This window comes from Anopheles nili, chromosome 2, assembly GCF_943737925.1.
Source record: "Anopheles nili chromosome 2, idAnoNiliSN_F5_01, whole genome shotgun sequence".
Lineage (NCBI taxonomy): Eukaryota > Metazoa > Arthropoda > Insecta > Diptera > Culicidae > Anopheles > Anopheles nili.
This window is the reverse complement of record NC_071291.1, coordinates 36,757,659-36,769,919: the sequence shown is the minus strand read 5'-3', so window position 1 is coordinate 36,769,919 and position 12,261 is coordinate 36,757,659. Positions and strand designations below refer to the sequence as shown.

At 48.8% G+C, this 12,261-nt stretch overlaps 1 protein-coding gene across 1 annotated transcript in view; it reads left to right on the top strand.

The window, feature by feature from the left end:
• Positions 1–3,265, top strand: part of LOC128721684 (dopamine D2-like receptor) — an 88,856-nt gene extending 85,591 nt beyond the window's left edge. Inside the window, exons 9-10 of the mRNA XM_053815463.1 lie at positions 1,267–1,367; positions 3,054–3,265. Of these exons, the coding sequence (XP_053671438.1) occupies positions 1,267–1,367; positions 3,054–3,265 (313 nt within the window). The remainder of the gene's footprint in view (positions 1–1,266; positions 1,368–3,053) is intronic.
• The last annotated feature ends 8,996 nt before the right edge of the window (positions 3,266–12,261 follow it).

The window sequence follows — 12,261 nt, the reverse complement described above, 5'->3', positions numbered from 1 at the left end:
ATGGCGGCCATCCACCGCTATTTCCGGTCGGGCACTCGGCCATCAAGCACCACTCTGGCGTCAATGCGTCCATCTGTGCCATGTCCGTTCCCGCCCGAGAGAGAGAGAGAGAGAAAGAAAGAGGGAGCTTTTGGGTGCAGCTTTTTAGCACGCAGATCACCTTATGCGCCCATGTTTAAATGGCGGCCATTGGCCACCCTGGGCATTCATTCATTTATGATGGCCCTTCGGCCCGGTAAATCTCGCAGCTCGGTGTAAAGGTGTTTTAATTTTGGGGGGCAAGTGAAAACGCAAACTCATCCGCTCGCACCCATGCCGGGGCGTGAAAATAAAAGCTCCAATAAAATCCCTTCCCAAAGAGTCATTTTTCGACGTGACATTTCGAAATCGGCCACTCGAGATGGACAACCGACAGCTGGCAGGCACATCGTGGCACGATGGCGCGTGGGCAAATTTTTCCATTTTTTTTTTGTTCTGCTTGCCCAGCCCGGCCCTCTCGAGGCAGGGAAATCATGCAGCCGGTGAAGTTTGTGCCTGCGCTTGACACGCCAAAGGGCCCTCGACACGGCGCTTGATTCGGCGCTCCGAACCAAAAGCACGCCAAAGGTCAACCGGCCGGTGTGGCTGGTGCGAAATCCGCTCCGTTTTGCGTTCCTAAAAACCAGGCGACGCCATAAAACGATACACTTTGATTCCTGGCTCGGGAGCATTTTTATTTGCACATGCAAAGGGACACTCCGAACGGTTTACGGCGATGCCGACGAGTTCAAATACTCGTTATGGGAGCTTTAAATATCACCTACTCACGTGGTTACCAACGTACTGAGGACAAACGCTCTAAACTTTCGTTTAAGGTGCTCTTGCTTCATAAAATGCAGCCGTTGTGAAGCAAACGCCTTGACACCAATTTATTAAATTAAACTGGAAAATGTAAGAGGAGATACAGTGATATAAATCAAATTCGGTCCTTATTATTAAAAAAAAGACTCCCCTTTCGATTGCGCAGTAAACAAAACATATTAAGAATTTTTTCTTTTTGGAAATAAATATTCAATATCATTGCAAGATTCTTATTCTAACAAGATCGCTATTTAATTTGTTATACATAGTTTTTCAAATGCACATCTTCAACTCCTGAATACACATGTTGACAAGAATCTTTTGAACAACTTTGATTATTAATTTTCCTTTGATCAACTTTGAAACTTTGAAACTTTGAACAACTTTGATTATTAATTTTTAATTTTATCCTGATTTTTCCACTAGATTTACCATCTACAAAGTGAACAAAGCGTCGAAGAAGAAACGGGAAAAATCGTCAGCTAAAAAGGAACGCAAAGCGACCAAAACATTAGCGATAGTCTTAGGTACGTACTACACTTCGAAAAGCAATGTTAACCAACACTGAACCTTGAATTCTTCTCGTATTTTGCGTGTGCTTTTGAGCTAGTGATAAAGCTTTTCATCCTTCGATCGAGAGCGATCCCCATCACTCACATCCGAAAACGATATACATCAGTACAGCAGACTCAATTACAGTGAATGTCAGCTTAAAGCTTAAAAATAATATTACCCCTTTTGTGGGCCGCAGGGCAAACTGAATGAATGTATACATTGCTCCACCGTGAGGCCTCCTGGTCGTTATGCTTTAGTAGCAATAAAACCACAATACAACCCAACCCCTGCCGTTATTCGTCGGCCAAAAGGTCAACGGGGGATCGTAAAGCGTGTAAAAAATTAAAACATAAACCTGCCGTCGAAGGAGACGTTACAATCGGGCGAAATGAGGTGAACTTTTCAACCGGTATGCAGGGAAATCCATCCCGTAAACGATGTGCCACCCGGTGCTACAGCTAACGTGTGGGGACGAAAACCCCAAATGGGTAATTACTCTGCCCATACACTGCCATTCAAAAGGATGAAACAAAACTACACAGCATTACATTACTCATTCATAGCCCTATTCCCGCACACTGCGACCAGTCAGACGGTGATGGATGCAATCGGTGATTGGGACAAAAACGAAACAATCCAAGCAGTCCTTTTCGAGCACGCATTGTTAGTGTTGCTGGAAAAACATCAAATACGCTCCCACTCATATATGCGTGACACATTTTTCTGCAAAAATTATTGAATCCTTTACGCTTAGAACGTTTCAATATGGTGCAGCTTAAGCTTTTTCTCCGCCGCACGGTGACTGTTTCCGCTCGCTGTCGAAGGAACACGTAAGCACATTTGTTACGTTAGTGCTTTTTTTTGCTCGTCACCATTTTCCAAGCTTTCCCGGAGTGGTTTTTCTGCTCGTTGTTTGCGTTAGCGGCACGTTCGCGTGCGATACATTCCGCTAACGATGTGTGAAAAAATGCACCCTCAACAGGGTGCCCTTCGGCTTCAAGCAGGTCTAAAGAAAAAAGGGGCCTATAAAAAGTGCACTTTTTTCCTACCACCTCGATCGTCAATCTATCCACGGAAAAACCGTTTCTTATTCCGGTTGCCCTTTTTTTCGAGCATATCTTGATGGTGATTTTGTGAGTTCTGCCACGAACCGACTGGTAAAACTTTGGCACGCCTTGAGTTCCACGAAAATCGCCCCCGCGAACGGACAGGTGTTTGCGAAACTTTTCGCAAAAGGATTAACCTTTCGCTCGCGGGATGCAAGACCAATGGATGCTGCTTCATGGAGCTTTTTGGACACGGTCCGAGTTTCAGTCGGAGAGATTATCTGGACCAATGGGATCTTTGCCACCAGACACGAGCAACCAACGAAGGAAACGGCGTTACTGCGTTTGACGTGCAATTTTTCATCTGTCTCGTCGAAGATGGCCATGCGTTTGTTATCCTTTTGTTTTCTCACGTGCACAAAAACTCGTCGTTGTATGTTGTTTGAACAATCGTAAGGTTTCTTTTCATCGTTGTGGGTATAACTCGCTCAGACTAGTTTTCAATTCGTAACAGCGAGAGCTTCAACCCTCTTTCAAGGACTCCTCCGGCACTGACCAAACTGCCCTCGCTAATCGATCCGGTTCGCTTCTCATCTTTCCCCCCTCCGGCAGGTGTGTTCCTATTCTGCTGGGTGCCATTCTTCACGTGCAACATCATGGACGCGATGTGCGCCAAGCTCGAGAAGGACTGCCGGCCAGGCGTGACGATCTTCAACCTAACCACGTGGCTCGGCTACATGAACAGCTTCGTCAACCCGGTCATCTACACCATCTTCAACCCGGAGTTCCGCAAAGCGTTCAAGAAGATCATGCACATCGAGTGAGTGGGAAGGATCGGTCCGCGCGCACGCCCGGGCGGCACCGAGAACGGTGGCGGCCGGAATGGTGCCGCCGAGACCGAGCTGGGTCGTAGTGACGGGTGTAGCGTGGCGGCAGCTGCGGTGGCCGCCGTCACGGCCCTTGCGGTGGGTTCGACTCGCCGTACCAACGGTTCCCAGCGACGTAACGTCACCTGGAGCTAGCCAGAGGCCACCGTCGAGCGGTGGAACGAGACTCGATCGCCTCCAACTGATACCGTCCCTGGTCCTTCCGTGTCGGTGTCGGTGGAGGTGGTCGAGCCTATCGTTCAGCCCTCGACGAGTCAGGGCGGTCGTGCGAAAGGACGAGGACCGTTCTATCTGTTTGCTGCGAGCCACCGGCGGGCGATCGAAAACGCACCGGATGTCGAACGTCTGCCAGTCGAGGTGTAGGGCACACGTGTGAGCCCTTAAGTGCGAGATGCCACCCGGCACCGGAGCGTTTCATGTCTCAAAGTGGGTGACTCAAAAGACTCCGTCAACAATCACCGTCGATGTTCCGAAGCAGGTGAGTCAGTGCCCATGGGACGTGGTACAACGGGAAAAAGCTAAAGGATGTAGGGAGAGGAACTTAAATATCAAAATCAACCCTCCTCACGTCCGTGCGGGAGCCCATCGTTATCGGTAATCAAAAATCAGTGTAAAAAGGACACCCAAGGAGTCGCCACGTTTCACCGTCAACTCGATGTAGCGCGGTAGCGATGTAGCTGTGTAGTGTCGATTTTTCTAGCGGCCAGTTTTACTCAACCTTCTGCACCATCACCACCCAACCCAACGAAAGTGAAGCCTGTACATATCGGTGAGGGTGTGACCACGTGAGCGGGCATAAACGAGCCTTCTCGCTATTTTTTTTTATTGTTTTCTTTGTTTGTTTGCTTGTTCGGCATTCGAACCTGAGACGACAACGATTCGAAGCGCTCGAAGCAAGGGCGGAAAAGCGCACACACACACACGCAAAAACGTAGGAGAAGCCACCCCAACACGAACGTAACACAAAACACAAAACGCACACAAAATCCCGAACTAAATACCAAAGCAAAGTGAAAGACAAAAAATTGAGATTAGTGTTTAGGCGTGGCAACCGGGCCGAACATCCGAGGAACGCCATCGATCGTCGTGGCGCCGTGGATCCCGCGTTGCCACACACACGTGTAAATGTCATTGTAAAAGTACGTTTAGGAAAACTGCATCTCGCTCCTCGATGGGGCGAGGCGATCGTTGTTTGTTGTTTTTTTTTCTTCCTTTTTCCTAGCTCTAAGTAGCTGGCACCTGTAGCGTAGATAGCCAGCGCGGATAGCTGTAGGATAATGACGCACGTGTAAGATAGGTCCTGTGCTTGTTGACCCCACACGAACCAGGACCGTACGGTGTTACACGCAGGACACGAGTCTCTCTCGCATACTAATACTCACATAAACTCACATTCGCCCCATTAGCGAGGGGAAACGGAACTTCAAAGCTCAGTACAAATTTGCCCTGTTTTCCTTCGTGCGTACCGTTTTCGTTGCGTTGGAGATGCATTCCGGTCCGCAGATGGGAATGCTGGGTTGTGCGTAACCGGCTCGGTGTGCTAGACCACGTATGTGTGTGTACATATATATATAAATATCACTGTTATCTTTGGTGGCTGATCGTTTAGAGGGTGGGTTAATGGGGAAAGATACAAAAAGTGACCCCTACGTTTTTAAGTTTCAACTCGTTCCGATAGTTTAATGAACTGTTGCGATTGAATAAGTTTTAAGACTGTCCTATTGGAATCTATATCTATCTACGACAAATGCTCAAGTGACTGCATGCAAGAGTGGGAGAGAGAGAGAGTGAGAAAAAGAGATCAGGAATAAGAGAGACACAGGAAAAGGCTTCGAAATCAAACCACTTCCTACGCGGCGTCGAGATGCTTCCCGAGGTTGAAAGGCAAAAAAAAATGATCGGTTTTAAGAACACCCACAGATGGAGGCGATAGAAGACGATTGATGGACGTACGTACGTGCGCAAGCAGTAGGCAATCTGTGTTGCTTTCCTTTTAATTTCCTGTTATATCCGTTTCGATCGATTCCCAAAAGCACGGCTTTAACGTAAGTCATGGCGCGGTTCAATCCGCTTACTAAAGCAACATTCTTGGGGATGCTTTTCGAGGAAAACTCCCAAGCTGTAGCTATTCAATTAGCTTTAAAGTTTTTTTTTGTTGCTTCTATTTTCGTACCCCATTTCGTACATCCCACGCGTTTGTAGCATTAATTTGGGTACCCACGGGCATCGCGTTACCTTGCGCCGTGAAGGGATCGCAAGGGCAAACAAAACGCGCCCGCCTCATCAAATCCGACCACATTCCGTGACATTCCCCACTCGCTTCCGGGCAAAAGGGACCCGGGGAATCCTGGGAACGCTAACATTCCGAGAGCAACAAAAAAAAATGACAGCAGAACGCAAAAAAAAACATCAGTGTCTCGTTTACGGTCAATCAGAAATTCGATCTCACTACGCCAACCCTTGACCTTATCACGGTCGCCATCGCGAACGAACACGCTAAAATCCGAGCTATGGGTTTGTTGCGTAGGTTTGTGTTTCCTTGTTACTTTTTCGTGTTTTGTGGGCTGTTGTCCGTTTTTCTCTAACAATTTTCACGGTTTTTTTTTATTGAAAAGCGACACGAAAAAGGACCTTCCCCGGGAGGAACAACAACGGTGTGCTTTCCGTCGACTGATAGCTTTCCGTGTCTGCCATTCGATGCGGTTGCCCGAGCGGGTGGTTTCTATTTGGCCAAATTAATTTGTCATCCCGTGGGTTCCTAAATCCAGCCTTTTTCCTTGCCACAGCTCAAACTTGGGAACGCCAAAACCCGAGCAATGAAAGCTCCCGACTCGTGGAAGCTAAAAGCGCTTCTTATCAGCGCGCATCCGGGGTTCGATCGAACTGGCTGTGGGGGAAAAAAGGACCTTTCGCGAAAAATAAAAAATCTCAAAGTATGAAGAGGCAACAAAAGAAAAAAAGGGGCGGAAAGTAAAGAAACACGCCATTAATTTGCCGACTCGGCCACGCTACCTGTCATCTCACGCACTTTACCGTGCGCTGGTTTGACTTTTGCGCGGAAAAGGCTGATATTTCACCGTAGGGCGAGCACCGGACCGGAGAGTCCCACCCAGAACGGTCCTTTTTTCTCGAGTGGTGTCCCAAAGCACGAGCCAACCATCCCCGACCGGGATCGGCGAGATAGCCACCCCATTGTTGTTAAATACCGCCACAACAACTGACGGGCAGGTTGAAGAAAAAAGAAAAGATGACAACCAGCGAGCGGAAAACCGGAGGCAAACAGCAACAACAACACACAGACACACAAAAAAAAACAACGCAACTCTTGGCAGGGATTTTAATTTCTGAACGCATTAATCACCTGTCAACGTCCGATGTCCGGTGGCAGGATCTTCCGCGTTCTTCCGGTCACCCATTGCAACATTGTCGCCGTTTGCCGGACGGCGGAGTTGTCGCCCGGAAAAGCTCACCCTCAAGCCGTACGAAGGACCGGCATTGGCGATGAAACTCCGAACCAAAAGTCCTTCGTTTGTGCGGCACTGGGCGTAAAAGTTGGCGGTGATCCGTCGGGCGTGAAATAAAAACGCAAAATCAAGCGCGCAGATCTCGCCGATTCCGGCCCGGTGAAGTTAGTAAGTTTTTCTTGAGTTACTTTTTTTTTCAACTCGTGGCTTTCGATCCCCACGGCTTTTACTCGGACGCTTGGTGCGGAGTTTCAAAATTTATATTCCATCCCTTGGTTTCGTGGTGGTGGTGGTTGTTTTTAGCTTGGTTTTAGTTTTCCTTTTTTTTCCTCTCAGCTGCGTATCGTCCGAGATAAGCTGATTTTGTTTTTGCTTTTGTTTTGTGTGTGCTCATTTTCCCACAACATCACCAACACCAACAACCACCGGCGTTACTATCGGTCACGTAAAACGCATTACTTCGGCGTCGGGCGGTTCCAGGCGGATCGCTTCTTCCGGGAATGGATGGGACATGTATCCTGCCGTGCTTTGCCTGTTCCACCGTTGGCTATCGTTGGCTATCTCCTGACAGGCTAAACGCCCACTCCAGCAGGATCAAGTGACCTCTTTTTTCCGCATCCCTCGCTTAGTTAGCTTTATCTCGCTTCACCCACCGAAACGGTCGGGTGCGATGTCGAACCGGTGGCATACATCACGGACGTGCATGCTTCGAATCAATGAATCAGGAGCACCTAATGGGCCCGGTACGAGCGCATCGTAACGTTTAACGGCACGCCACATCGGACCGGGAACCGACGCACAAGGGGTTTCTAATCAATTTCGGTTGTAAAACACGACCATTGGTTGGCGCTTGGTCGCAAATTGCCACTAATAAACACCTCGCAGGCCAGTCAGGACCTCCAAAAAGGCCTGGCCAGCAAAGTGCCACGAGTGGCGTGCGTTAAATTAACGGCCAAACTTTCCTCCCGAACGGGCGGGCTTCTTTTTCATGTGCAGTTTTAGGGCCGCAAACTTTTCCATCGCGCGCGCGCACACACGCGCGCACATTCACTCACATCTAATCTCACTACGTTTGAGCGGAACCGTAGCAGAACAATGGCAACAGTGGCGAGAGTAAAAATGCGCTCAGAATTGGCTCATAAAATCACGGCGGTTGATTAGGTTTTGTTTTTGCCCTCCGATTTTCCAACCTTGAGTTGGGGGTTTTTTCGTTCGCTCGTCTGACGCTGATTAATGGGGTGGGGTGTGGTAAAAATTTCATCCCCCATCAAACGCCTGCCCGTACTCTAATTTCACATCACCAGTGACCGAGACCATCAGGAGGTCTCTACGGGGCTCGATGACACACGGCGCTGGTCCGTTCGGACAAACTTACGCTGCAGCTGACCGATTCCCTACGGGGTGCGTCCTTTTTGCAACCCCTCACTGGCAAGCGAATGCACGTTATCTCACCCACACCGGATGTAGCCCAGCATTCTCACGAACCTTCACTTCCGGTGCGAACTCCAAACCCACCCACCTGCCCTTGCCCGGAGGCGGTCGTTCGATCCAGTTAATAGCGTTTGTTTATCCAGCTGTGCGATTTTACGCTAGCTCTCTCACCGATGCGCGTTTGGGTGAAGCCGAGTGTTCCCGGGGGAGTGGGAAAACCGGCGAGAAGGACGAGTGAGAAAAGTGTCCACACCATTGCTGGCCATTCCTGGCACCTCGAGCCCACCCAGCCCAGGGCATGAGCGAAACGAAGCGTACGGTTTGCGATGAATTTAATTGCTTTCGTAATTACATAAATGCACAAGCATCATTTGCATCCCGCCCATGCCAATGCAGGATGGAGCCAATTTAGCGGCTGAGGCACGGGGTTTTGGACGCTCCTCCCACGCCTCTCCCACTGTGGTACCGATCACTGGGCCAGCAGGGCCTTGCACCTAACCAACCGCACTGCAGGCAGGCGTCTACCAATCGGTCCCATGGGGAAAACCGATTCCGCAGCTGGGTTTCAGTGGAAAACCTGAAGCGATGCTGTCGGGATGCCTGACAAGACAGATGAAGTAAGCTGTTTACTGCGTGGGTGTGCGAGGGTGCTAAGCTTAAGCGATTATTAATCGAACCCCATTGGCAAGGTGCTGTAAGCTAGCGGATTGCTACAAATCACTTACAGCCGTTTTGGGAACGTGGTGAGCGGATTTACGGCGAACTCGCGTGAAGTGTTGCTTAACATTCTCCTACTGGCCACTGGCTACAATGTACGTATTCAAGGTACGTTGAATTTCCCCGATCGAAATGAAATAATGTGCGATCGGTTGGGTTTAACTGTCGCGAAACTCAAATGGTGCTTCTTTTTTAAGCGACAAGCGCGCAAATTTACTCGCTGCTGGAGTTTTTTTTTTGTTACATAAAACGAAGAACGTGCAACAAACGTGTAAAATCACACACACACACACACACTCTGTTTAATGAACAAATAGCATCGATTCAATCGCTCGTAGCAAACGGAAGCACAACCAACAATGGAGCTCAAAATGAAGCTTCGCTTCGCCTCCTCGCCAGCAACCGGAACGTAACGTCTTGCAAGCTGCCATTTGCTTCTCTTCTTCAGCACATTCTGCACCGACACAATCGAAACAAACTAAAGAAAAAAAAAGACACTCGCTCCACAGATCGTAAAAAGGCAGCGAGCGAGCGGCCATAGCGAGGCGGGTGGCTCATAAATATAATGTAACTTTCCGGCACGCGTCATTAGTCGATAAATCCCCGATGACAATCATTGAAAAATCCATCAATCCGATTCCTGCCGTCGAACGAGTGAGCAAGAAAAAAGCACGTCAAGTCAAAAAAAAAATGCCCGTGCCAAACACCCACACGAACCGAAAGGGCGCGATAACTTTCTCGCCTTGTTCGAAGCTCGAAACACGCTGACGCTGAAAGTGCTAATGGCATCCAGCCCGAGGGTTGCGTTTCGAAGCGTCCGGAATCATTCGCTGCCCGAATGAAGGAACAAAACAAAAAAACACGGCTCGGCACGAAAAATGAAAAAAAAAAACCCCTTCGCAACCCGGCCAATAACTTTCGATCGGGTCGGCCCCGTTTGGTGGCGTTCGGTTCCTATTAGAAAAACTCATCTTTCTTCATTATAAAACATTAGCTTCGTAAAAATAAATCAAGACGCCAGGAGGGGGAGGGAGTTTGCGAGATGAACTTGCTTTCCTTTTGATCCCGCGGATCGTGTTTTGTTTTTGTTTTTGGGTGGTAGAGCTCGATGACGCCTTCACCAGAGCCCAAGCCATCGGCACGTTTGGAGGTGTGAAAAAAGCGAGCCCGCTGCAAGCACTGGAACCGAACTGATTATCAGAAACCGATTTGGCCCGTTTGGCATCTCTGTCTGCCTTGCCCGCGAGCATATGCCCCGAGGCTGAACACGTTTCCAGGCTCCGAAGGAACGACGAGATCATCGTACTGGTGGAACTGGTCGCCTGTTCGCTGATACAGATCGTTAAAACGGGCCAAATCGAAAGGGTCACTGGCAAAAAAAAAAGAATGCCCATAGCTTGCGGTGGTGAAGAAAGTCGGCAAAATAACGCTGGGCCGCTTTACCGCAACGGGTGCGCCGAGCATCAAAGTAAATCTCGAGCATTATCCTTGCCCAACCCTGATCCCGCGACCTCTGTGCTAACAGCGAACGGAAAATCACACACATGCACAAACGAAACGAAAAGCAAACAAACAACAAACGGACCGGCACAAAAATCATTACAATGGCGCAGACAAACGGTTGAAAACAGGGGAACGGGGAAACGTTCCGACTAAATTTACTACGGGGTTAGTCCCGGGTTTGTGACTTCCATGCGAGACTTTTCACTCCCCCATCCACCCACTGAACGCCCTGAAAAGCTCGTCGGGAAATGTCTTAAATTTTCACCCCTTTTGCCGCGCGCTGAAAGCCTCCGGACGGTCGTCATTTTTTTTTTCTCTCACCCTCTCGTTCCGTTCGGCTCATAAAATCCGATAATAACCTCCCAAAATGAACAAACTCCCCTCTCCCCCCCCCCCCCCCCCCGATGCCGCCTGGGCATCTCACCTTTGTTTCGGGCCGTTGCTTTGCTGCTGCCTTGCGTGGGTTTGCCTTTTAAGCCCCTCATCAAATAATCCCCGTTCGCTGCCACGGTTCGATGGAAACACGACGGGGGTGGGGTCGTTTTTCGTTCGTTCGTTTTGTTGTTTCTTCGCTTCCGCTCGCCGCATGGGGCAGAGTGTGGGCGAAAATAAACGGATATCGATATTTAATGGCCGATATGAATCGGTTGGCGTTTAAACTGATTATTTCTTTTTGTGATTACCATAGTTAAACCGAGCTATATGGGATGGCTACACGAGATTGACGGCACGTTCGATCGGTTTCGGATCGGTGATGACGACCGCGATGATGCTGATGACGCCTTTGATGATGGTCCTATGCGGGTGAGGTGAAGGTAGCCATTTCGGTTTGGTGGTTGGTGGCGTTATTATGTGAGCTCGCTTAGTCGCCAGGTGCACGCCGCCCACCCTGGGATGGTCGTAAATTCGGGCTATCGGTGAAACGATTACAAAACCCGATAGCTAACGTGTAATTTGAAAGCGTTGGCAACGGAAACAGGACCATCAGGGGCGCCCGTGATTGTGCTGTTTGTGGTGGGTCACTTTCAAACGACACCTTTATGGACTCGCGGGAACATATTTTTCGGGTTCGAATGATCGATCAAAAAATGCTCGTATCCATCGCGGCCTTGTTTACTGGGCGGTTTTATCGCGTGTAATGGGCACCGGCAGGCATGGGGGATCTATTTGTTGCAACAATTTGGTGGTGGGGTAGAATGAGTTAGCGTAATCAAATAGATGTTCTATGGGTGGTTCATATTCGTTTGATTTGTGCTTGATAGCCACCATACTCGAGATTCGGTTATAAACGCTATAAACGATCTAAATTGTGCCGAAAAGCTTATGCATTTTAGAGATCTACGGTAATTGAATGATACGTTTGTAAACGTTTCGAAGGGATAACGGATGGTGTTCAGATCGGGAAGCACACACACAAAAGTAATTAGTACGAGACGCTTCCAACCACGGAACAAACCACCAGGCGCCTCCATTAATACTGGCACGAATGCATTCTTATGCATTTGAGAGATACGAGCCCACGGGAACCGATTGATGATTTGATAATCGTTTCAAAGGGTTTACAAATGATTTTTAGATCAGAAAGCACACACAACAGTAGTTAGTACGAGACGCTTCCAACAACGGAACAAACCACCAGGCGCCTCCATTGGCACGAATCGTTTTTTTTAACATTCACATGACCTGTCTTTAGATCTGTCAACTGGGGTACCTGTTTAGTTGCTTCTTTCTTAACAAGCTAGTTTTGCAACGTCATAAGGGAGCGAAATAAATCAACAACCAAACGACTCGCACGAGGTTATAAAAAATCCATTCCCT